This window comes from Aquarana catesbeiana, linkage group LG10, assembly GCF_042186555.1.
Source record: "Aquarana catesbeiana isolate 2022-GZ linkage group LG10, ASM4218655v1, whole genome shotgun sequence".
In the NCBI taxonomy this organism is placed as follows: domain Eukaryota; kingdom Metazoa; phylum Chordata; class Amphibia; order Anura; family Ranidae; genus Aquarana; species Aquarana catesbeiana.
Genome location: NC_133333.1, coordinates 185208505 through 185236443, shown reverse-complemented (window position 1 = coordinate 185236443; position 27939 = coordinate 185208505). Strand labels below are relative to the sequence as shown.

Genomic DNA, 27939 nt, shown 5'->3' with positions numbered 1-27939 from the left:
CAGAGCTACCACTGGCTTGCATGCTCCTCCAGCCACCTGATATGTTTTTTTTTCAGGTCTGAGTCAATCCTTCCGTCAAGGACATCTTTAACCACCTCAATACAGGGCACTTTCACCCCCTTCCTGCCCAAGCCATTTTTCAGTTTTCAGCGCTGTCGCACTTTGAATGACAATTGCGCGGTCATGTTACACTGCACCCTAATGAAACTGTTATCATTTTTTCCCCACAAATAGAGCTTTCTTTTGGTGGTATTTGATCACATCTGCGGTTTTTATTTATTGCGCTATAAACAAAAGAAGAGGGACAATTTTGAAAAAACACAATATTTTTTACTTTTTGCTATAATAAATATCCAATTTTTTTTTTTTTTTTAAAGAAATTTTTTCCTCAGTTTAGGCCAATACGTATTCTTCTACATATTTTTGGTAAAAAAAAATCGCGATAAGCGTATATTGATTGGTTTGCGCAAAAGTTATAGTGTCTACAAAATAGGGGATAGATTTATAGCATTTTTATTTATTTATTTTTTACTAGTAATGGCGACGATCTGCGATTTTTATTGTGACTGCGATATTGCAGCGGACATATCGGACACTTTTGACACATTTTTGGAACCATTCACATTTATACAGCGATCTGTGCTATAAAAATGCATTGATTACTGTGTAAATGTGACTGGCAGGGAAGGGGTTAACACTAGGGGGCGATCGAGGGGTTAATGTATGACCTAGGGAGGTGATTCTAACTGTGGTATTAGGGGACTCACTAGGGGAGGAGACCGATCGGTGTCCCTATGTACAAGGGACACACCATCGATCTCCTCTCCTCTCTGACAGGACGTGGATCTGTGTTTACATACACAGATCCACGGTCCTGCTCTGTTACCCGGCAATCGCGGGTGCCCGGCGGACATCGCGGCCGCCGGGCACGCGCACCGGGTCCCGAGTGACGCAGCGGGTGCGCGCGCCCCCTAGTGGCTCGGGAGGGCGATCACGTCATATGACGTCCGCCCAGAACAACAGAAGCCTCGTCCCGCCGTCATATGACGGTGGGCGGTGACTTAGTGGTTAAAGGAGACTGCGTCTTCTAGTGGCAAGGTCGAGTTTCTAGCCAACCTCATAATTGAGGCGTCCACAGTTGGTACAGCATCAAAATGTTGGGCATCTGCTTATGCCAGTGGATATAACTTAAGAAAACGATTATACGCCATAGGTCTTCTGTCTACCTTCTGCCATTCATCTGTTACCACCTCCTTGATTTCTTCCATCAAGGGAAAAGTTGATACCTTCTTTTTCAGATGTGGGAAATATTTCTTTGTTTTAGAAGGTGGCTCCGGATTTTCCTCCCACTGGATTGCATCCTTGACCGCGGTTATGAAAGGCTCAACTAGAGCGAAGTCAAAAGCTGAAAAATTGCTATCCACCCCTTCCGCCTCGTCTTCAGAATCCACCTCTGCGTCCGAATGAGGAGTGGATGCGCTTACTGCTGCTTCAGGCAAAGGTGGGTTAATTTGGTCTTGGGAGAGGGCCAACTCCCTGATTAAATCCTTGATCAAGCTCTTAATTGATTCCAGAGACTGCTGCTTATCTTTCTCTTTATCCCCTGTAGCCTCTAGTAGACACTTCTCGCATACCAGTTTTTCCGGCAGCACTTGTCTTCCACATACCCAACAGGTCTTCTCTTTTGGATACACCGGTTTGTGGGATTTGTGTCTGCTAGGGGTATGTCGGGGTGACCTCTGGCCACTGCGGGAGGCATGAGCTGAGGATGAGTGAGAGTGTCCTGAGCTCCTATGACCTTTGGATCTCCTATCTGAGGAGCTACGTTGAGATGATCTGCGGGATGATCCCCAGTGCGGGCTGTAGAAACAAAAAATATGTTCTAATTTGCCCGTAGTGCTCTTTTTTTTTTTTTTCCTTTAAAACTTACCTAGTGGTATGATGAGGATCTTTTTATTGCGGTATCACATTACTATGGGCAGCTGCTTTCCTTTTTAACTATATATATATATATATATATATATATATATATATACACACACATACATATATATATATATATATATATATATATATATATATATATATATATATACACATATATATACATACACATATTATACACATAGATACACAATACATATACATAACCCCAAACAAAAGTACCCATTTGCAAGCCCCTAAATACCTTGGCCAGGCTCCATTGCAAAAAATAGGGAAGACACTTAAGGGAGATGTCTTCACCTTGATAGCTGGCCCTGTAATGAATCCCAGGCTCTCCATTTATGCTGAGAGCGCTTTGGGAGTACCAAGATGGCCGCCGACGGCTTCAGTTCGCTACTGGGCATGCGCCGTACTGTCACATGATGTCACGCCGTGACTCCGCCCCCCGCCAAGTAAAACAGAGCCGATTGGCGCGCGCGAAGCGCCGCACACTGCTACAGGAGGAGGGGGGGGGGGACATAATCCATAGAGGGACGCTGCAATGCAAGTAACAGCCTGCTCACATACGGATAAGAGACATACCATCAGGGAAGAGCATAGAGGAGAGGCTAAGCTCCTGTTAATCTTCCAATATGGCCCAAAAAAAGATCCACAGAAAAAAACGGCCTCCCATACTTATCTGGCGCCTTTAGCAGCCCAAGCGATGGGACTCCATACTGCAGGAGAAAATGAACCTGCAATGGTTACACCATAAAGCGGTGAGGTAAGGCTGATAATGATCCTGCTGGCATGAGGACAAAGTAAAGAATACTGACTAAGGGGAGGAACTCTTTTTTATAGAGTTAAAATGGTCCTGTGGGTTGGTAGGGGGCGGAGCAACCAACCATGGGTATGCTGCCATGGGAGGCACCAGGAAAGAGGAATACATATAGCTGAAAGAATATGTCAGAGGCACAAAGTATTGATGAAATTATCACCACTGGTGTCTATGATATATGGAGCCAGAGTCCCCAAACGGAAATATCGGTACTAGCCTTTAACACCTTTACCAACTCAGTAGCAATAGGAAAGCCGATTGGAACCAGTCCAAAATCTTATACCCCCAAAAATGTCCTTTCTACACTTATCCTCTCCACTGGTTCATGTTGGCTGACAGCAAAGCTTATGCAGAGCAGCAGTCATAGCTAGTATTAGTTAGTCATATTCATCTGAACTTGTTCTATGATGCTGAAGATGTTTTGCATCTTATCCAAGCCACTTTTTTAGTTATAATGAATGTCAGGTAGAGACTCTTTGTGAATATACAGCACATGCTAGTCACCTTAACCCAATCAACTTGGAATGTGTCAAGGCAGGTGTTGATTGTCCAAGAACAGGACTGGAGGTGTGAAAGTTGTGGAACCACCCTGTTCTAGTTACATAATTCCATCCCTTGGTTTTATGGTGTCTGCGGAGGTGCTAATCATTAGACCCAAATGGCTGAAGGTGCGAAATGTTGTCAAATCTCCAGGGTAGGCATATTAATGGCATTATATGTGGAGAACAGATGACATAGAAGCCCCCCCCCCCCCCCATCCTTGTATAGGCATGGTTGTTTCCAGTTTAAAAGAGATGGCCCCTTTACGCCTTTTGCAAACAAGTTACCGCCCCTGTCCAAGATGTTCCAATTTGAAAGATTATCACTTTTTTTTCTTAAGCATTACAAAAACTACTCATTGTTGTTTTCAATAATAGGGCTACAGAATTTTAGGTAACAGTAAAAAAAATCTGAAGACAGTAGCTAAGGATTTTGGGAGAGGAAGAATAGTAACAGCAAGAAAGTAATTTTTCACACTTCAGCAGTCAGCCATGTACTTTGCCTGACCTGCATTGAAACAATTAAATTCAAATAATTTACAAGGTCTAATTACCATCTCCCATATTGTGTTCCCTGCTTTACTACTTGGAAGTGCCCTGCTACTTTTCTCTTTTCTTCACTTGGGACATAAACAGTATCTCACAAAATTGAGTACACCCCTCACATTTTTGTAAATATTTTATTATATCTTTTCATGTGACAACACTGAAGAAATGACACTTTACTACAATGTAAAGTAGTGAGTGTACAGCTTGTATAACAGTGTAAATTTGCTGCCCCCTCAAAATAACTCAGCACACAGCCATTAATGTCTAAACCACTGGCAACAAAAGTAAGTACACCCCTAAGTGAAAATGGGGCCCAATTAGCCATTTTTCCTCCCCAGTGTCATGTGACTCGTTAGTGCTGCAAGGTCTCAGGTGTGAATGGGGAGCAGACGTGTTAAACTTGGTGTTATCACTCTCACTCTCTCATACTGGACACTGGAAGTTCAACATGGTACCTCATGGTAAAGAACTCTCTGAGCATCTGAAAAAAGAATTGTTGCTCTACATAAAGATGGCCTAGGCTATAAGAAGATTGCCAAGACCCTGAAACTAAGCTGCAGCATGGTGACCAAGACCATTCAGCAGTTTAACGGGACAGGTTCCACTCAGAACAGACCTCGCCATGGTCGACCAAATAAGTTGAGTGCACATGCTCAGCGTCATATCCAGAGATTGTCTTTGGGAAATAGACGTATGAGTGCTGCCAGCATTTCTGCAGAGGTTGAAGGGGTGGGGTGTCAGCCTGTCAGTGCACAGACCATAGACTGCACACTGCATCATATTGGTCTGCATGGCTGCTGTCCCAGAAGGAAGCATCTTCTAAAGATGATGCACAAGAGAGCCCGCAAAAAGTTTGCTGAAGACAAGCAGACTAAAGACATGGATTACCGGAACCATATCCTGTGGTCTGATGAGACCAAGATAAACTTAATTGGTTCAGATGGTGTCAAGTGTGTGTGGCGGCAATCAGGTGAGGAGTACAAAGACAAGTGTGTCGTTCCTTCAGTCAAGGGTGGTGGTGGCAGTGTCATGGTCTGGGGCTGCATGAGTGCTGCCGACACTGGGGAGCTACAGTTCACTGAGGGAACCATGAATGCCAACATGTACTGTGACATACTGAAGCAAAGCATGATCCCCTGCCTTCAGAGACTTGGCCGCAGGGCAGTATTTCAACATTATAATGACCACAAACAAACCTCCAAGATGACCACTGCCTTGCTAAAGAAGCTGAGGGTAAAGGTGATGGACTGGCCAAGCATGTCTTCAGACCTAAACCCTATTGAGCGTCTGTGGGGCATCCTCAAATGGAAGGTGGAGGAGCGCAAGGTCTCTAACATCTACCAGCTCCATGATGTCATCATGGAGGAGTGGAAGAGGACTCCAGTGGCAACCTGTGAAGCTCTGGTGAACTCCATGCCCAAGAGGTTTAAGGCAGTGCTGGAAAATAATGGTGGCCACAAAAAATATTGACACTTTGGGCCCAATTTGGACATTGTCACTTAGGTGTGTACTCACTTTTGTTGCCAGCGGTTTAGACATTAATGGCTGTGTGTTAAGTTATTTTGAGGAGACAGCAAATTTACACTGTTATACAAGCTGTACACTCACTACTTTACATTGTAGCAAAGTGTCATTTATTCAGTGGTGTCACATGAAAAGATATAATAAAATATTTACAAAAATGTGAGGGGTGTACTCGCTTTTGTGAGATAGTATAATTACCAATTGTGGTGAGCAATGAGACTTAGCTCAAGACTGGTTACCACAACTAACATCAGTCACCATGTGAAGATCTGCTGGTGCTGATAGACTCCAAGTGCTGGCTTCCTGTTTGTATATGAATTCTAACAGCAGTTATTTTTTTTTTTACCTAAAATAATCACAAGGGGCGGGAATTTACATAAAGGTGTGGTCAATCAGGTTTGTGTGATTGCTTTGTGACACAGGTGCACTTTTAACTGCTCGCTAACATTTTAAGCATCCTGAAAAGAGTAGACCACCAACAACCACCATTGGCTGCCATAGTGAAGCACCATACAGTTCTGTACATCAGTATGTGTGTGTGTGTGTGTGTGTGTACTTGATAGTAAAAATGACATAAAAGATTTAGCACATTCATACATCTGCCTCCTTATTATCACAAAGTTGGACATTTATCATATCACTTTTTCCACTTCACAAATCCAATTAGAAATGAGTGGGGAATTTAATTCATGCTTGCAGTATAGCCGCATAGCGCCACAATGTACGAGAACATTTTCTTGTGACCTTTTGATAAACATACCAGGTGATTTCATGCCATCCATCCCAATAAATTTTATTTCCCATACATTGTTTCAGATATACATAAGAGAGAAATTTTAAGAAAAAAAAATCCTAATGCGAGATGATCCTGCCTCTTTTTGTGTAACTAGAAATAAATAGCAGTCATTGTGCTCTTGCAGATTTATGAATGTTAAGGTCATTTTCATCCGTAGATAAAATCAGAGCCCAGAATTGAGGTTGCATAAAAACACAGTGCTTTCGCTGTACTGAGATGCCAAATGCCCTTTAAGTCAATCACTTGGTAGATACAGGAGATATGTTTAAAATGGAAATATGAAAAGGAACAGAGTCGAACAATACTAGCTTAATGAGTGTGGTTTATATTAATTCTTTTATTATGCTGGTTTCCATGGAAGCTAGATATTAAAGGCCCTGTAAACGTAACAGAAAGAGCAAGCCCTGGCATTAAAAATATTAAAAAGTTACATTAAAGTGATTCTGTCAGATATGAAACTAAATGACAATGTTGTAGAACATCCTGAAAGAATGTAAGCCTAGCTTTTGAGTCTTCATTCATGCAACCTCTGCTAAAAAGCAGTGTAGGCACTTTCTAGTCATATTTTCCACTCCACAGCATAAATCTCTTAAAAGTCTTTAGATCTCAACACTGCTCTGTACCTGGAAAGCAAGGAGGACTGATCAAAACAGACACTAAACACTGAATGTGGACCCTGCAGACTTAGCAGCAACAAGTTTGAATCTCTGAACTCTTGATTGTCAGATTACTCCTCTATCGTCTGTTTCCTCTGAAGGAAACCTCTAATGAGATAAACATTGCTGACCAATTCTTTACAATTGCTCTACAAACGCACAGCACCCCTTTACCCAAGAAAGCCAAGCCCAGAAATGTAAAGAGAATGCACGTCAAATGTAGCACAAATCGCATGCAAAACACATTCAGGTGCACATCAAGTACGCTTCAAACGCACTTCATATGCATGTAAACATGCAGTCAAAAATTCTAAGTTATGTGCAGTTTCTGGTGTGAATGGGCCCTTAGGGTCTCAACACTTTAAGGGATGATGGTAACACTTTGTATTTCTTCCAGTACAATTTGTGTATAAAATATGCATTATGTTTTCAATAGAATCTATAATAAAGAAAAAATGTAGTTTGCAGAAACAAATCACACCCTTTGTTCTAATGTCAAACCTATTTTAAAGAAACTACAATCATTTTAGATCACCATGATTGTAGTTGGGTGTTTGAGGTTCGACCTTATATAGTGGTGATCGGAAGCTGTGAGTAAAGTTGTTCTCTAATGCAAATGAGGCACTGCCTGAATGGTGGCAATCACACGTGGCACAGAAGGCATTTCCAGATGCCAGTGGTGGAGCTGAGCTGTGGACAGCTGGGTTCCTCCTGTTTGTGACAGACCTCTCCCAACAGGAAGAACAGCAGAACGCTCACAGATTAGTAAAGTATAAAGAATTTTGAGACTCTTTCTGTACCAGAGCAGAGAATTTGTCTCAATTATGTGCATGCACCCCATATTGAAACTAAAGAGGCAAGTGTGTCACTGGACTCAGTTAACACTTCACCATAATCTCCATGCCATGTCTAGCTCTTGGAAAAAGAAGCCACCAGATAACTTTGTTGGCAGAAGCATAGGCCAATCATTGCTACACCTTTGTAACTTAAATGCAGGCCCGTGACAATAAAAATGGGTTTCTAGCTGGAGAAAATGTATATTTCCGCTTGCACCTTTTAGCACATACAGGGTTCTCCCCTGTGGCCACCACCTTTCATACTAACGAGCTGCAGCAAGCTGACATAAGGGCTTTAAATGATATATAAAAGGCAATATTAGTCTGCAAGTAATTGGTTTAATCAATAAAGGACTAGAGGCAGAAACGTCTGTACAGGCTGCTTATTATTGTCCCAGCAGAAGATTAATGTATTTATTTAGGCATTGATATTTTCCTTTTAGGTCTTACACACGGTAATAAAGGCCATTTTTCTAGACCAGAAGATGGAAAAGTGGGTTCCGTTCTTTCCTCCAATCACATCTGTGTTACATGTATCCCACAGATGGATGAAGCATAATCTCAAGCTTTCAGACACCTCTTCCTAATTAGCCCAAAAACTACCACCAAGGAGAACAATACCAGCAGTAATCCTTCTAGGACATAACTGGAGGAGATGATAACAAACTATTTCTCTAGTGACTGGACATAAGGCAGACAGAGATTAAATGCTCTCTCAGTAGTAAGGAAGTGAAGGGAATAGCAGTGTCTGGGAATGACAAAGAGAAAGTAGAAATCAAATTGTGAAGACAGAGGATAAGAAAAGATATAACAGAATGTCCCTTAGCTTTCTGTCAAATCGTCAGAAGAGCAGACTTAAAAGGAAACTGCTCAAAAAGAGAACAAAAAAGTAGTCCTAAATTATAATAGTATCAGCCCACATGTTATATGTATGTATACTTTTGTGTTGTCCAGTATCACATTTAAAGTGTAAGTATGGACAAAAGCCAATCATTGTCCGTGTTAAAATCAAACCACTGTGTATTTAGAGAGCCCAATGCTGTTTATGTCCCTTTCTGTATTGGTATTCATACATGCTGATCCTCACAGTGAAAGTGTTGATGATCCATTTCCTGCATAAGTGCATGGTGCCCAAAAATCCAACACTCCATTGATATCTTTTGTTTAATTATTCTGACAAGGATTTGCTTTGAGGTCTACGATACCTCCATACACATCCCTACTGCTCCAGATGACAATAATCAAATTACTGTTGAATCATGTGCCAGAGCTATTAAAACTTTAATTTTTGACCAATCAAGAAACATGAGTGTTCAGTCCAGCACTGAACCACCAGAGGGAGCTTCCAAACCATCCCATTTCTCTTTGCCTTTCTTTGCATGTGTTGTGCTGGTAAAGAAGCACTGTAATATTTCAATAAGCATTTATAACTGGTACAATGCAGCTACCTCATCTGTTCGTGAGTTAGCCGAAACAAGGGACTTTGAAAAACAAAGTAAAAAGGCACACCAGCAAAATAAAAGACATCATAAAAAAATAAAGCAAGCAGATGGGAGATAAACCTGGAGACAAGGTTTGATCTCAATCTTTTGGATTGCACTTCATAGAAGGGATTCTAAAATATTATCTCAAACATTGCAATGACTACACAGCTTCAAATCCCTTATCACCTCTTCAACAGTACTGCCACTTCTTCAGCTGTCCTGGCACAAGCTTTGTTGTCCACAAAAAAAAAAAAAAAAAAGCTGCTGTAAAGAAAACATTTATTGGCCCTGAGCTTCAATATTAAAGGCAAAACACAAACAGTTCTGCATTTCAAGCATAGAGTGATCTGCTGCTGCTTATTTAAAGGCTCTGTAAGTACAAAACTCTGGCTGCTATTTTTCAATACTTTTACATAGAAACATTCAGAGGCTAGAGTGCAGTGTCATTATAGGTAAAATAGTAGTTTGTTTGCCCATATATTCATATGATAAAAGCCCCAACTTAGGCTTCAAAGAAAACTCCAACCCCTATCTGCATGAAACAGGTCGGCAGCATGGCATGTTAAAAACATAAAATCTTCTTTTATTTCAATCCATGCAGGTACGGGAACAATGCACAAGCATTGATGTGTTTCAGCCCTGGTGGGCTTTGGTCATAACAAAGCCCACCAGCCCACCACACTGGACAAACTCAAAGTGATCGAACCATCCGTTTCTGTGTCACATTCCACACCCTTTCTTCCTTCTATTTTAGTAACTTCTTGATCTGTTGAACACACCTTGTAGCCTTTTAATCATAACAAATGATTAAAGTCCACCAGTGCTTAAACGCACCAACATTTGTGTATTTTTCCTCCTACCTGAATGGATTGAAATAAAGAAGATTTTATATTTTTTTACATGCTATGTTACCGATCTGTTTCATGAAGATTGTTGGACAGGGTTTATGGCTGTGGCATGGCACAGGTATTGTCTATCACATGCGATCACAGCTTAACAGGGTAACACCATGCCACTTTTGTATTATTCCCCAAATCATATAGATGCCCCAGCATATAACATGCCCACCCCATTAACTAAATTTGCAACTATTATAACCCCTCATAGAGACCTAACCCCTATCCCTTGTATAGTATGTCTGCTCTCCTGTCGGAGAAGCAGTGTAATCACCACACACTTGCTCAAGGTAATGGCAATGGAAAGAATATTTGCATTCAACAAAGATCCTTAAATCGGGAGTCCGGCGACCAATCTTTTTTTTTTTTTTTAGGTCATTGAGACACTTTGCTAATCCCAAAATAATACTCACAGTTTGGGTGTAATATTTCCGCCTCTGTCTGTTTTCGTACTGAAGAATAACTTAAAAAATGTGATGCTGGCTGTTTCCATCTTGCTTGTGGGCATGTGAAGCCCACAAGCATTGATTTCCTGGATGCGGTGAATGCTGTTCATTCACAGCTTGTTCACACGCATGATCATTGTTTCCGCACTGAATCTTGGGAAGCCTGACACTAAGCTCCCAGGAGACAGTGCGGCTCCGGGGAAAGGCAATAAACACGCCTACTCCCATGGGAGGAGAGACAGGAAGTGCCACAATAAAGTACAATATAAAGGTAATTACAGCGATAAAAAAAATTTTCATGCGGCATTTAAACATCTATGCAATTAACTGAAGGGGTAAGATTAAGTTAAAAATTTGAGTGGAACCCCACTTTAACAAAGGCCCCTTAACAGGGGCCTTTCCTCCACTGGCCGCAGGCTGCAATAAGTAACCTGGCTAAGCTATTAACCCTTCTTTACTATATCTAAAACACAACACAACTTGGCTAGAGTTGGCCATCAAGGATTTATTAAATAAAGGGTCAAAGTAGTCATCACATTGTGCCACATTTATAGCCGATAATTGTATGAAAAGGCTGCAACAGACTGAACATGTAAAATCAACACAAGAATTTAGAAATTTTCTGCCAATTGTCATACCAAAAGATTTGATGCCATAATACAAAGTCTATACAGTAGCATATATGGATCATAGGACAGTTCAAATGGTTGCAGGTCAAACATTTCAGGGAAGGTGTCTTTCAGCCCTTCTCTTCTAATCTTAGCATATATTTTCTTTTTGGGTATAAATAGTAATACTGTATAGAGGTTTTAACATTACACAAGATATATATGTTAATACTGACCCACAAATATTTGGAATTATTTAACTGTGGATGTAACGGAAATCCAACTGTATTTAATACTCGTATGACATGGCTCAAATAGAAGACAAGTTTCTTGGTGAAACAAAGTTTGTTTGTAAGAGAGCATTTGCAGGAGACAAACTCCACAGTATATGACTTACTGTAAATATGTCCTCTCAACTGGAGCCATTGCTTGTATTGAATAAAGTCCAAAGAATCAGTCACCTCCACGGTACACCTCTAAAATTTTTAGGCATTTAACGTACAGATCAGGAGGGGACAATTGACTAAAATTTCCTACCTGAATGAGATTACAGCAGCAGATAGGATGGCATGACAACATGCAACCAGTTTTTTTTTTCCAGATCTTTTTTTGTTCTGGAAAAAGTAGGGAAAGTATTGCCCCTCTGTCAAGTTTTTATTGCTGTCTGTGACCCCCTGGGGAGATTCACCATTCCATTTGTACTGGTTACCCTTGTCTTTGGGGGCATCTGTTCCAGGAACAACCATCTGAGAGAGGTGTTTCCCTCACTTTTGGGAGATTGCTGCATACTTCCTGTTGCACCTCTGGGATAAAAAAGTGAACATAAATTATCCAATGGTACACAGACAGCTAAAAATAGACTGGCAGGCGGTTTAACCCTTCCCTACGATACCCAAAACAAAAAGAAAAGTTTTGGATGTGTATAAACGTTAGGTTTTCTGATATTGTTCAATATGGCAAAATTTAGCCACAAAAAAGCACACAAATCTATGATATTGTATAAAGCGCAGTAACCAATTCCGAACAGCTTTCATTTACTGTGGTTAAATACATTAAGAAAAACATCTCCAATCGACTTTTTTGGATAACTGGACATGAACCATAAGCTTGGGATGGATTTGGGGGGAGTAAACTTTACCCTTGTATGCACTATTACTTAAAGCGGAACTAAGCCCTCCTATCCTTTACAACCAAACAAGCCGCCATTTTGATCACATGTGGAGTTAGAGCGCCGCTCAAAGCTTAAGGATAACAGAAATTTGGAGCAGGCATCGGCACTAATTCAGAAGTGTGGACACATGTGGGGTAAGATGCCACTCAAAACTGACCCAGTGCTTCAGATGTGGATATATGGCTGCGTATGAGCAGAGCTGCGCTGGCTGAGGCCATTCACAGCCATATCCACATCTTAAGCACTGGGTCAGATAAGGTCCATCGGATTAACGTTCCCAAAGACTCTATACTGTGCATTTTCATCTGTGAACCGACGACAGCCTCATTGCAACCCTCTAGAAGCAAAAGCCTGCCTCAATGGATCCATATTTGCCTCTTAGTGGTTCGCAGGGCTCTCATGCAGGCTTGGATTCACCCCACGCCACCTCACATAAATGCAGTTAAACAGGTTCTGTTGGCTCTCTTCAACCTTGAGAAATTAGACACCATAGTCCAGAACTTTAAATCTACTCGACACCTAAGTACTAGATGGCGTCGCTTCATGGAATATTTCTTCTCTCCGGAAGAACTTTCCTCTTATATGCAGCCTTTCCGCTACACAGACTGGTACTCGCGGGCCGAAATTACCAACACACTGGACAAACTCAAAGTGATCGAACCATCTGTTTCTGTGTCACATTCCACACCCTTTCTTACTTCTATTTTAGTAACTTCTTGATCTGTTGAACACACCTTGTAGCCTTTAGTCATCTTTGTGTTATAGTTTTGTCTCAGCAGCCTAGGTTCTGCACCTGGTCCACAAATGCACTGCTTCCCCTCCTAAGGTCTTGATGGTAAAGTCTGACCTTTTTCTTTCTCTTTGTAAAAGTTTTCATCTTTTTTTTTTTTTTTTAATATTATCTGCTGATTGAATACAGCTTTATAGCTTATCCTATGTTGATTGTGTCAATGCCTTACCCTGTGAAGGCATTGTTGCCTATTCCCGCTGTCTTCGAGGGCTCTCCGTATTCCTAGCCTTTTGGAAAAATCCCAATTTAAAAAAAAAAACAAGCACTGGGTCAGTTTTGAGGCATCTTACCCCACACAAGGAAGCTGCCATCTTAGCCTCTATTTAATCTGCAGTTGCCATGGTGCTGTACATGTGATCAGCTATGACAGCAGCCATTTGATGGCTTAAGAGTTTTGTTGAGACATGACATAAGCACACTATAAATGGTAATAATCATAATTCAGGGTATGCCTTGAATGTAACTGTTTTGGGAACCTGTTAAATCAGGGTGGTTTTTTCCACTTTAAGTGGGTTCCACTATGGCATATATTTAGTGCCTGTTTCCAAGCCCATCGTCTCCCTTTACAATCCTTACCACCTGTGCTATGTCTGAGAGCGGCATTAGTGGCTTGCTGTGCACCAGCCAAGCTTTGAGTATAGTATCATCTATCTTATACAAACAGTATTCATTCCAATCCACAATGGGAAGTGTACTGGGATCCTTAGCTTCAATCCTGTTCAGTACTAACCCAGCTAAACACACAAATTATCTATACTATCATTTTTACAATGTTTATTAGCAATTGACTTTTCATGATCCTGTTTTACCTTCACTAATATAGCTTTTTTGCAGAGTGTGTGTGGGCAAAGGGTGCATTTTAAACAGCTCTTTGAGCTTTCTCAGATTGGATAACTGGAGTTACAACTTCAAAGTAAGTGCACAATGAGTATTCACACATGTTATTAAAGTAACAAGGAAATATAGAAGAGAAAAAAAAATACATGCCCTTTAGTTTGAAATGTCAAAAGCACAATTCTTTCACTTTTTCTGACTGCCATTGCTTTTCAGTTTAACAAGGTGTTAATTAAATTATGCCCTTTGCAATCTGACAATGCTGAGCGTAGAGCGACTGTTATTTTGGTTAAGGCTGTAACCAAAGCTGTTTGCCTTTTCCTCTCAAACATGGCCCGAAAAAAGGGATTTTTAATCAACATGTTACAGCGTCTACACTGTCACTGTGGAATTTATTCAGTTTCTACATAAGGACATCAAAGTGTAGGTTTAAATGAAAGGAGATGTAACCAATCTTAACTTTGTGGCTTAAAACATAAATACTGTATTACGATATGACTTACAAAAATATTCTCTTCCTGTACCTTTTTTGATAGTGTTGATGTTGCTTACTGGGGAAAATTGCACATAAGAAAACTTGCAGTGTACACTACTGAAGAGAACTCCAGGCCAAATAGAATCAGAGAACTGTTAATTATGTCCAGAGAACACAACAATTGTAAGTCAGAAAAGCCTCTCAGTTTACCTAAATGAACTTGCACGCAGAATTCATAACAAGCAATCAAAGAGCTTAAGGGCCTGTTTACACCATGCAGGATGTGACAATGCATGTTAATGGTGTTGATGTGATGTGGTGCAAATCACAAAGTCCTTAGGCAAGTGCATTGTGGTGCCATTTATAACGAATGCCACCAAACTGCATTAATGCACTAAACGTGTGTTACTACAAGTACATGTTGTGAACAGGTCCTTAGGCTAGCTTCACACCGATGTGCTCTCATTTTCATGTGTTTTTCACTGTGCATTTTCTCAAATTATGTGCTCAGCATCTCCGGAGCTGTGAGAAGAGCCCGCCATTTCCCAAATGTAGCTATGCCAAGAGTATATAGCCTGTTGCCAGAGGGTCTCAGTAACAATGCATTTGCAACACATGGAAATGCATGCATCATTAGATTTTGTGGGCCCCTGAACATACTTTCTTTAATGAAATAATGTACTGTAAATGCATTTTTTCCATAAGGTAATGCATATAAGTAAACCAGATGCAATGAAAACAATGCTATGGCAAGTGACATGTGTTTTAATGTGTCTAAACCAGTGTTTCTCAACACGGCACCCCATTCTAAAATGTAAACAAACAAACTAATAGTTTTACACAATGCATCAACATCAACACGTGTTGGACACCCAGTGTTAGAGGTGATTTATTCTTCCAAAGCAAATACACCTTTGCACACTGGCACTGACTAGTATTCCAATGTTTCTCTTTTCCATCAGCTTCTCTCCTTCACTCAGCTAATGTGACCCCAATGGGCAAACACGGATGCTGTGCAGGCGCCCAATGTCCTCCTTATCCATCAATGATATCAGTGGCCAGTGACAGGGAGGTTGTAATGGTGCACAAAGGAAATCTGAGGCTTACTGTAACTAAAGGCAGGCTTTATCCACCCGCTAGCTTGTGTACAATTTATGATCGTTTTTTAGGCATTTTGCCAAGGCACTCCTGAAGAAACCTGAAGGCACTCACAGTTGAGCTGCATTATCATACATGCACTGATATATGCTATGCCCTATGTTAACGCATCTTGGGGGACCATTCTTTTTTTGGCTATTGCACCAAAAAAGGTGCTTGCATTATTTTTTGCATCACAGCGCACGACAATGCATGGTAGTACACTGCAACACATGCCCATTGCAGCTTACCACAACAGGCATGAATGAATTATAGAATGACCTGCAGAGCACCAATGTGCAAAAGAAACGTGTTACCCCTGTGCAAGAGTGCCATCAACAAGCCATCCCTCAAAGATCACAACAAAAACACAACAGTCATTCATTGCTGGTGTTGACAGTAAAAGTGGCAAGGGGCTTGCATCCTCTGCCTGCAGATCGGTCTGCTTAGGAGTACTTTTGAGTCCATTTAACATTCTGTCATTTCACCCAGCCCTGATGAGGAGGATTGCAAGGCCACTGAAACATGTTTGCTCTGTTTTGCTTGTTAAACCAGTTGAACAATAAAGCCTTTGGATTCCTAAGGATTTTTTATTTGCTGCTCACTTTGACCTATTAAACTTGGATTTCTTAACTCAGGTGAATGTCCTCTCCTAGGGGTACACCTGACCTATACAGGCCACCTGGACTCAGTTAATGACTCTCTCTGCATTTTAATAACCTGTGAAAAATCTGTGTCCAGTGTCCCTCTACCACTACCTCTTAAATAGCAGCTGTAGTCCTCCCTCCTACCCTTTTTTCCTTCATTAGTCTCTGGCCAACCCTACTGAGATGACATAACAATATGACACCATTATATCATGGGAAAGTGGCTAATGTACTGCACTTTATATCCAAGAACATGGGTTCTACATTTAACAGCGTATATTTTAACATTGGCTTGGTACTGTTCTATGTACTTTTTTATATTGCACTGGATGTATAAAGGCACTGCATTACTATTTTAAAGGGTCTGGTAAACCTTGTTGTGTCCGTTTCTTCCTTTTTTTTTTGGTCTGTGTTTAGCAGGTGGTCAGCTGATTGATTTGTGCTGTACTCTGTGTCTGGTACAGTGATTACTCACCGCATTCTCAATGCTTCTTGCTGTCTCACCAAACAGCTCTGACTTGTAATCTGACATCTCTGGGGTATAAAACACCTCCTGACTCTCTAGCTCTTCTATGATCAAGACACCTTCAAACGTTTTTGTTTCTGCAGAAAGAAAAGAGATAAGCATTTGATTTTTTTCTGGCAATACAGTGACTATACAATAAAGAATATCGCCCTAATTCTCATCCCTTCTCCCTCCTATCAGGTGAGTGGCATTATGGGCAGTGCCAGGTGTGGGGTTAGTAGCATGGCACAGGGCTGAACTATGAAGGGTTAGTAATCGAGTGTATGCTGCTTTATCAGGTGGCAGAAGAGGGCAGGTAGCATGGCACTTTACCAGACAGAGCAATTTTCCAAAGTAGGCGGCTTAATACGAAACCTTTACTTGCTAGGCACAAAGAAAGACAAAGTAGGTGGTTATAGGGAGAGAAGAAAAGGTAGACAGTTACAAGTGAAAACATATTAATGCAAAGCTCACTGGGTCTAGTATTTTGTTAATCTAATCCCATTCCTTTCCATGGTTATCGCTCTTATGTCATGTAACTCATGGTGTTAAAAATAAAGGTTGCACCTATAGGGTCAGATCGGCAAAAATTTGTATTTCAGTTTTGGTTATTTGCTGACCAGTTGGGTCACCCACCAGACTTAAGGCCCTCTATTGAAAAACATAATGATGACATTTCTTCACCCATGTTCCCAGGAAAAGCTCAATCTTCCTGTCAGATTTTTTATTTACTGATAATTGTAGACAGAGCAGCTGCAAAAGGCTCCATGGCAGGAAGATAACTAAGCTGCGGACACTGCTAGGGAGATCTCACTGCTGGAGTCTCTAATAGATGTAAAATTCTACTGACTGATTTAAACCACTTAAAATATTAGTTTTGTGTGAACTCCAGTGTGGCACAGTCTGTACGTCAACTACTTCTGGAGCGGTTTTATTGGCTTAAGTAGAAGGGAAGGTACTGAATCTGAAAGTAATGTCACTGTCCCCCATGCACAAATAGGCATGGACAACTGAGTTGTAACTCATGGCAGTAATCAGTTTTTGTATGACATTTTCTAATAAAGTCCAAAAATCTAAACAATGCATGTGATTCCTTTTCAGGAGTATTGCAAAGTTTCCACCTAACAGTTAATCATTTAATCTGGGTTAGCAGTTAGATTTTTCAATAGATTGTTCTGAAAATACAAGCCAGCTAAGAGTGATGTTTGCTGAAAAGATAAACTGACGACGTTCACTAAGCAGACAAGGCACTGTGTATTCTTCCTAATGTGTGCTCACAGAGGAAAACGTATACATTGTATATTGTTGATTACACCTTTGCCACTAAAATATTCTTTTGTGACAGTCATCACAATGGGGTTGATTTACTAAAAATGGATAGTGCAAAATCTGGTGCATGGTAGCCAATCAGCTTCTGACACCAGCTTGTTCAATTAAGCTTTGACAAAAAAACAAACAAAAAAAAAAAAACTAGAAGCCGATTGGTTTCTATGCAGAGCTGCATCAGATTTTGCACTCCCCAGTTTTAGTAAATCACCCCCATTGCGTTACAACAAAAACACCTTTTCAACAAATTTTCCTTTGCAAATGTGCAGATCAGGGATTTTCAGCAGGATTTCCTGATACAGAATATTAAATGACACAAGGGTGAAGTTTGTTCCTTGGAGGAGACATAAACCGCTTACTTGGGCAGTTAGTGCCTTCAGTATCGATGGCTGGGGTCTTTCCATCTGAGCAACAACCTAGAGGTGTATTATAGCAGCTGGCTCTTTCCATGACAGGTGTGGCCTCGAAATCAAGTGCCTCCTCATATTCTTTCTGCTGTTCATCTCCTCCATCAAACTTATCCGCTGTGACATAAAATCACACAAATTAGCAATCATTTTAAATTTGCAGCCCTTATAATCATCAATAAATTTAAGGTGGAAGAAAATGACTATTTTGGATGAGGACCAATGAGAAATCACACATTCTACAAAACATCTGCTGTAAGCCTCACTTACTACCAACCACATTTGTTTTATTTTTAGCTTTGGACAGAGTAGGGAAAGGTAGAATGACTGATGGGCTTTTTGCACAGTCTGTGCACCCATGGGGAGATTTCACTTCACTTCCTTTCCTGGAAACAATGTTGTCACTGCAAAAGGAAGTGTGGAGAAATCTCCACTTAAGTCACAGTCCGCAAATAAAAAGTTCATGTAGGTTTAAGCCTACGTATGAGAAAATGTCCGACAGACGTTCGACAGACCTTCGATGGACTTTCCTACACACGATCACACCAAAGTCCAACAGATTCGTACGTGATGACGCACACTGGACTAAAATAAGGAAGTTGATAGCCAGTAGCCAACAGCTGCCCTAGCGTCGGTTTTTGTCCGTCGGACTAGCATACAGATGAACGGATTTTTGGGTCCGGCGGAGTTACGACGTAAAGATTTGAAGCAAGTTCCAAATCTAAAGCCCGTCAGATTTGCGACTGGAAAAGTCCGCTGAAAGTCCGGGGAAGCCCACACACGATCGGATTGTCCGCCGGATTTGGTCCGCCGGCATTTTGTAGCCGAAAAGTCAGACTGTGTGTACGCCCCATTAAGCCTGGTTCACACTAGAGTCATGTTCAGATGTGACTTGGATCATACAGAATCATATGACAATAGAAATCACATTGATTTCAGTGATGCTTGTTCACTTCAATGCAACGCAACTGTGATGCGACTTTAGGCAAAGCACAGGTGTTACTTTGGTGCAATGCAGCGAGATTTTGTGCCCCATGGACTTCAAAATAAACACCCAGCATCCGTCTTAACAACCAATGACCGCTGTCAGCTGGGAATCCGACTGAGAGCAGGCATGAATCACTGATTGTTAACCGCTTGCCGACCAGCCGCCGCAGTTGTACTGCGGCAGCATGGCTCGGCTGCGTGAATCGACATCATGTTACGTCTCTTCCCCTTTTGGCCACTAGGGGCACGAGCGCCCCCTGCTTGCCCATGGAGCCGACGCGAGTGCCCGACGGTCGCAGTCACCGCCGGGTTCCCACGATTGCTCGGGGCCCACGAGAACCAGGATCTGTGTGTGTAAAGGGGAGAAGAGACAGACTGTCTGTTCATACAGAATATGAACAGCGACATGTCATCCCCCCTACACAGTCCCCTCCTCCCTTTAGTTAGAACAGCGTTTTTTTTTCAAAATTGTTGCTATTTTTTTGTTTATAGCGCAAAAAATAAAAAACGCAGAGGTGATCAAATACCACCAAAAGAAAGTTCTATTTGTGGGGAAAAAAGGATGTCAATTTTGTTTGGGTGCAACTTCACACGACAACACAACTGTCTGTTAAAACGACGCAGTGCCGAATCGCAAAAAGTGCTCTGGTCAGGAAGGGGGTAAAATCTTCCAGGGCTGAAGCGGTTAAGGAGCCAGCGGGTGCTGGTTTCATAACAACCAGCATCCAGTCTCTTTTCCCTACCACAAAAAGCACTAAGATCAAAAATACATCAAAAACAAATCAAAATGCAAACACTAGATAATCGCACTGAGAATTGCAGCTGCAATAATGTGAACCAAGCCTAAAGGGGACCAACCACAATAGATTATTCTACTTGACTGCAGAGCATCCAGAATGTGAGGCATGGCCAAATAAGATAGATACGGCCTGCCTAACAGGAGGTTGCATTGGCTGAATCTTATGGGCACCTTATAAAACCGCACCAAACAAAGTGTTGAATAAATAACACATATACTGAAAACAATTTTATCAAAACCAAGGCTGCAATGCAAGCTAAAGCTCATAATCCCTCATTCAACTTCAGAGGTTTTTGCAATTAGATTCTTCCATTAGTATTCTCAGATCAATGAACCGTTCTGGGATATGACAGACATTCTTAGATAACTGGCCTTGGCTTGACAATATGACATAGGACAGAAGAGTTGATGAATTTAGGATCCAAGTAAAACCCTACTGTCAGCTAAGTCATTCAGATGATAACAAAATCATATATTTTTTGACTAGTATCGTTATATATAAACGTTAAATGCCTTACAAACAAAGCAATCGGTGTCTCAGAATAATTGGCATCAAAATGGCCCAAACTATTATAAACTACCACCAATTTCAGGGAACATAAGACATACCTCCTGGTTCAGTTCCACTTAATTCCTGATCTCCACTTGCTTCTAGATCCTCGTCACCACTGCCACTTCCAGATTCATCATATATTCGTGTTGTAGTGGGCCTCATGGTGGGCACAGTAACACCGGGCCTTGCTGTTGATGTGCGGACTGCATATGTCTGAGTAACTGGCCTGGCGGTGCTTGAATAACGCTGGCGGGGGCTTTCAGTCTCCATTACTAATGGGATAGAGTCAGGTTTTCTCCGAGCCTTTGGGGATAATGGCGTGGGAAGTGATTGTCCGATTGGTGGGCCAGGGGTTCCAGTTGGAGCCAGTGTTTGCAGATTAGCGATTGTGATGGCTTCTAAAAAGTAAAAATAACTCCAAGTTAACATCTTCAAATGCCTGTCAATTTTATTACAGAATTTTTTTTTATGAAGTTTGAAAAGTTTGTATTTACAGATGTTTTCTAAGGTCCAACAATTTATAATTAAAAATGAAAAAGATCAACATTATGTACCTACAAGCTAGTACTAAAGTGTTTTCTCCCTGGGGTCAGAAAAACTTGCCTTCTGGTGCACTGGTCTATGTCTAGTGGTACAGTGCTGATGCTGCAATAACATTTTACTGGCATGTACAGCCTTTTGTAATTTAACGTTTTTTTTGTTTTTTTTTATGTTAACTGCAAAAAAAAAGTAGGAAGACATTCTGACAGTTTAAGAATGACGACAGTAAAGGACATCAACTGCAACTGGACATCAACAAATCAACTGCCTCTGTAAATTAGAATTAGCAATGGGTCGAATCACATGGAGGGTGCAAAGGGTTCATTGAAAAAACTCTGGAATTTCCTGGAATTAGAGGCTGGAAATACACTTTTTTAAAAATTTTGTAGTGAATGGAAACACATTAAAATGCATGTCAATGTGCATCATGACGCACAACATGCGTTGACATATGTTTCTATTGATTTCAAGAAAGAAAGAAAGAAGATCTATCCAAATGGCTTATACTGTTCAAATAACTCTGGAAGGGGAAGTCTGGATATAATCAAAACAAGGAAACCTTAATTCTTTATACATTTATGACTATGAGGATGTTTATTAACGGCTTAATAGGCATTGTCAGGGTAACGGAAGATTTTACATAATGAAATGTAAAAATTTGAAATGTAAAATTTGATACAAAACAGCAGTTAGAGATTATCAATGGTCAAAATGTGAAATAACATATTCATGTCTACATTGTATTTAAATTATTTCTAGCCTATTAATCTAACTCTCATTAAGTTTGTAAACTTACTCTGTGAAGATCCCCAAACATTTCCTTCCTTAAACTCTGTGACATGTATTCACTATGCATTGGGAGTAGTAAATGCTGTGTCACACATTTCACAGAGCCTGCCTTCTGAACTACAGAGGTGATGAAAGGTGGAGTTTCAGGAGGCGGAGTCAGTACAGGAATCACTGCTTGCAGATAGCAGGGTACCATGGGATATGTAGTCCTTATAAATTGAAAGTAAACCAAAAGAATGAACAGAGGAGACACTGCAAAGTATGCAGGTAATCCAGGAAGTTGTGGAAAGAGATGGCCAGCAGACATGCTGAACTCACAAAGGAGATTTTTCAGGTAAGCCTTTACTGGATTGTCAAAAACAATGTTTGTTTATACTGTTATTACAATGATGATGATATAAAATGAAGATGTATGTTGTGATCATAGAATGTATAATGCAGTTATGTATTAATTGCAAAAATAATCAATTGTATTTTTAAATGCAACCAGTTTCAATGTCTGAATTTGGCTCAGCATCAGACTCTTGTAATCCCTTGTACTGTAGAACTCAGATTGGGAGAATTTAGAGATACCTGAAGATGGTGATATATGAATCTTAAAATGGACACTGGAATTGAAAATCAGATAAGGGAAATTCAAAGACACTGAATTTCAAAAGAACCAACTTCCCTAAACTACGAACCTTGCTAAAAGATATAAATTGGGATAAAATCTTAGGAACAAAGAACACGGTGGAGAGATGGGTTCACTTTAAAAGCATATTAAATAAGGGGATTAACCAGTGCATCCCATTGGGTAATAAATTTAAAAGAGCGAATAAAAGTCCTGGATGGCTTAACACCAATGTAAAAATGCATATAAAAGCAAAAGAGAAGGCCTTCAAAAAATACAAGGTTGAGGGATCATCATCAGCATTCAAACTTTATAAAGAATGCAACAAGAAATGTAAGGGTCTAATTAGGGCGGCTAAGAACTCATAGACACATAGTGGAGGAGAGCTAAAAAAATCCCAAGAAATTCTTTAAGTACGTAAACAGTAAAAAAGGGAGGACAGACCATATTGGCCCCATAAAGAATTAAGGACATCTGGTTACAAAGGATCGAGAGATGGCGAAGGTATTGAATTTATTCTTCTCCTCAGTCTTCAAGAGGAAATCGGGGGGCTTCAGTAACCAAAACTGCAGTGTTTATCCTCATGACATATCACAGGAAGCCCCCTCATGGCTAACAGAGGAGAGAATTAGATTTAGACCTGGGAAACATAACATTAATAAATTACCGGGACCGGGTGGCTTGCACCCAAGGGTACTTAGGGAACTCAGTCAAGTAATTGCACGACCATTGTTCCTAATTTTTACTGACAGTCTACTGACTGGAATGGTACCAGCACATTGGAGAAAAGCCAATGTAGCACCAATATTTAAAAAGGGCCCAAAATACATCCTTGGGAATTACAGACCAGTTAGCCTAACAACAATAGTATGCAAGCTCTTGGAGGGAATGATAAGGGACTATATACAAGATTTTAGTAATGAAAATGGTATCATTAGCAGTAATCAGCATGGATTCATGAACAAAATCATTCTTGCTAAACCAATCTATTAACCTTCTATGAGGAGGTGAAATGCCATCTAGATAAAAGAAGGCCCGTAGATGTGGTATATCTGGATTTTGCAAAAGCATTTGACACAGTTCCCCATAAATATTTACTGTACAAAATAAGGTCCATTGGCATGGACCATAGGGTGAGTACATGGATTGAAAATTGGCAAAAAGGGCGAGTGGTGATAAATGGGGAATACTCGGAATGGTCAGGGGTGGGTAGGGGGGTCCCACAGGGTTCTGTGCTGGGACCAATCCTATTTAATTTGTTCATAAACGACCTGGAGGATGGGGTAAACAGTTCAATCTCTGTATTTGCGGACAATACTAAGCTAAGCAGGGCAACAACTTCTCCGAAGGATGTGGAAACCTTGCAAAAGATCTGAACAAATTAATGGGGTGGGCAACTACATGGCAAATGAGGTTTAATGTAGAAAAATGTAAAATAATGCATTTGGGTGGCAAAAATATGAATGCAATCTATACACTAGGGGGAGAACCTCTGGAGGAATCTAGGATGGAAAAGGACCTGGGCGTCCTAGTAGATGATAGGCTCAGCAATGGCATGCAATGCCAAGCTTCTGCTAACAAAGCAAACAGAATATTGGCATACATTAAAAAAGGAATTAATACCAGGGATAAAGTAATAATTCTCTGCTCTACAAGACTCTGGTCTGGCCGCACCTAGAGTATGTTGTCCAGTTCAGGAAGGATGTACTGAAATGAAGCGAGTACAAAGAAGGGCAACAAAGCTAATAAAGGGTCTGGAGGATATTAGTTATGAAGAAAGGTTGTGAGCACTGAACTTATTCTCTCTGGAGAAGAGACGCTTGAGAGGGGATATGATTTCAATTTACAAATACCGTACTGGTGACCCCACAATAGGGATAAAACTTTTTCGCTGAAGGGAGTTTAACAAGACACGTGGCCACTCATTAAAATTGGAAGAAAAGAGGTTTAACCTTAAACTACGTAGAGGGTTCTTTACTGTAAGAGTGGCAAGGATGTGGAATGCCCTTCAACAGTGGAGGGGCACCGATAGTTTCAAAAAACTATTAGATAAGCACCTGAATGACCGCAACATACAGGGATATACAATGCAATACTGACATATAATCACACACATAGGTTGGACTTGATAGACTTGTGCCTTTTTTCGACCTCACCTACTATGACTATGAGATAAAATTGTATCTAGAAGCTTTAACCACTTGCCACCCAGGCCAATTCTGACATTTGTCTCCTACATGTAAAAATCATAATTTTTTGCTAGAAAATTACATAGAACCCCCAAACATTATATATGTTTTTTTTTTAGCAGAGACCCTAGAGAATACAATGGCGATCATTGCAACTTTTTATCTTGCATGGTATTTGCGCAGCAATTTTTCAAACGCGTTTTATTTTGAAAAAAAACTGTTTCATGCTTTTAAAAAAACAAAACAGTAAAGTTAGCCCAATTTTTTTTGCATAATGTGAAAGAAGTTACGACGAGTAAAAAGATAACTAACACGTCAAGCTTCAAAATTGCACACGCTCGTGGAATGGCGCCAAAATTTGATACTTAAAAATCCGCATAGGCGACGCTTTAAATTTTTTTACTGGTTACATGTTTTGAGTTACAGAGGAGGTCTAGGGCTAGCATTATTGCTCTCTCTCTAATGTTCGCAGCAACATCTCACATGTGTGGTTTGAACATCGTTTTCATATGTGGGCGGAACTTACGTATGCGTTCGCCTTCTACGTGCGAGCACATGGGGACAGGGGCACTTTACTTTTTTTTTTTATTGTTAATTTGACTATAAATTTATTAGCTTGACACTTTAAAAAAAAAAAAAAAATTTATCACTTTTATTCCTATTACAAGGAATGTAAAAGGAATATGGCATGATTGGTCCTCTTTACAGTGAGATATGGGGTCAATAAGATCCCACATCTCACCTCTAGACTGGGACAGCTGAAATAAAAAAAAAAAGCAAAAAAAACACGATCTCAGCTTTCCAGCCGAGGCGGCATCGTTTGTTTGAATGCAGAGGCCGGGCGTGACGTCATAACATCACGCCCAGCCTCTGAACGATCATAGAGACTCCGGCGACCATCTGATCCGCTGGAAATCTCTATGGTAAACATTTGGGGCCGGTGGATCCATTCTCCGATTCACCAATGACAGCAGTGAGTCGCTAGAAGCATCAGAGGGCGGCGGATGTCCCCTCTTTCCGCCCCTAAGAACGATCAAGTGGCCGACCAGCCGCTATGATCATACTTATGGTGTAGGGAATCGCTGGCTGAAAAAGACAATATCTGAATGATGCCTGTAGCTGCACCCATCATTCAGATATACCCGCACAAAGTCAAGGACGTCATATGACAGCCGGGAAGAACGATATGGCCCCTGTATATATCATACAGTATCTTAGAGCAGACTTTTGGAATAACAACGTCAATACTTTTCATTGAGGATTATGGTACTGGTCACAGTTTACAGAAATAGACACACCCATAAAAACATAATTTAAATGTGAAGGGTAACATTATAACATCAAAACATTGGTGTTACTGAAGTGCAGTGCTTTTGGAAAACCTATTGTGTTCAAACTAATGTGTTCATATTTGTTCCTGTTGCCATGAGTGAAGTGTCTATAAAAAATGAAGCAACACATATGGAATGGACTGCTTAAAACTTAAAAAAAAAAAAAAAAAAAAAGGACAGGTACATTTCTGTGCTCACAACTATAGTAGAAAATTGGAACATATCCACTGGGCACAAATCAAACTTCAAGTATTTTACTAGCATAAGGGAACTAACTAGTTTATAAATATAATTGAAGATTTTTACAGTGACATGTCTGTTGCTTAATTCATAAATGCAGTTTTTGATGAATTTTAATATCTAAGTGGGAAGTTGCACTTAAAACTACAGTTTGATTTTTTTTTCTGCTCCTCTGTAGATTGTATAAACTATTCTCTTAGCCGAGTACAAAGTGAATGGATGTCAAGTTATATTCCAACCTACGCTTACTAGGCACAACAGGCTTTTCAGAAAGAACACAGCCACGGCTCTGAAGACAGCAAACTGCATTTCAATAACTTTGTCTTAGAGAAAGTTTTGAAAGTTAAAATAGAAATGAAAGTTTTTGCCATATAACATTATTCTGAGTTGCAGTGGGAATTCAGTTTAAAGTACCTTGACAGGGCCCAGTGTGCTTCACGGTGATGGCACGACCCTGCCTGCAAGCAATGGTTTTCAGCTGACACCAGTCTCCATAGGTTACTCCATCAGAACCACAGACCTAAAAGAAAGAAAGAAAGAGAGTAAAGATCTTACAGCTTTAAGTCAGCCAGAGCATAAAGAATATGTCATAGCGATTTAAAGTGTACGCCAAGGAAAAAAAAAAACTATTTAATGCATCTCTAGAATACATGCACATTCCCCATGTTTTATCTCTTTAAACTTCCTGCAAGTACAGAAAATTAACTGTTGATGTGCCAGGAATATAGTGTGTCTTCTTCATTGACATTCGAGAAAAGTGGAAACATAGCACTGGACTCAAAGGTTTATTTTGCTGGTAGTGTTATCTTAAGGCGGGGGTCAGCAAGCTGTCGATCGCGATCGACCACGGGTAGCCGATGGGTAGATCAGGAATACAGCCCCACACACAGACCTTCCCCTAGCCGCCGATCTCCTCTTCACTGTAATGCGGAGATCAGGAAAAGTCACAGTACTGGATAGAGGGCAGAGGCAGGAGCTGCTGGAATTAACGTTTTACATTAACTAGCAGGTGATTGGTTCCCGGGCAGTCCAAGCAACCAATCACCAGCTTGTTAATGTAAAAAAGTTAACTCTGTCAGATCCTGCCCCCGCCCTCTATCCAGTACTGTGACTTCTCCCATTCTCTGCTCTGCTATACACTGGTGTAAGGTAGGAAAGTGGTGTGCTACCTACACACTGGTTTGAATGGAACAGAGGACACTACATTCCGGGAAGATGGGGGGGTGAAGGGGACAGAAGACACTGCATGGGGGGGGGGGGCACCTAGGAATCTACATGGGGGGAGCACAAAGGACACTACATTGGGGGGGGGTGAAGGGGACACTGCATGGGGGGCACAGAGGACACTATAGTTGGGGGAGGGTTAAAGGGGTCAGAGAACATTGCTTTGAGGAGGCAGAGGACATTACAGTGGGGAGGGAGTGAAGGGGACAGGACACTGTGCTTTGTTTTTATTGGGAGCTTGATAGTTAGTTTTTTAAAGGGCAACCCTTCCCCTGGGGATCTTTGAT

The 27939-nt window shown here is 40.8% G+C and overlaps 1 protein-coding gene across 9 annotated transcripts in view; it reads right to left on the bottom strand.

Moving 5' to 3' along the window:
• The window catches only part of AGRN (agrin), a 658449-nt gene that overhangs the window by 73097 nt on the left and 557413 nt on the right, over nt 1–27939 (bottom strand). For all 9 annotated transcript variants that reach the window (XM_073603052.1, XM_073603056.1, XM_073603057.1 and 6 more), the window contains 4 exons: nt 26843–26948; nt 20783–21124; nt 18340–18504; nt 16625–16752 (listed from right to left, as the gene is read on the bottom strand). In XM_073603052.1, coding sequence (XP_073459153.1) covers nt 16625–16752; nt 18340–18504; nt 20783–21124; nt 26843–26948 — 741 coding nt within the window. The remainder of the gene's footprint in view (nt 1–16624; nt 16753–18339; nt 18505–20782; nt 21125–26842; nt 26949–27939) is intronic.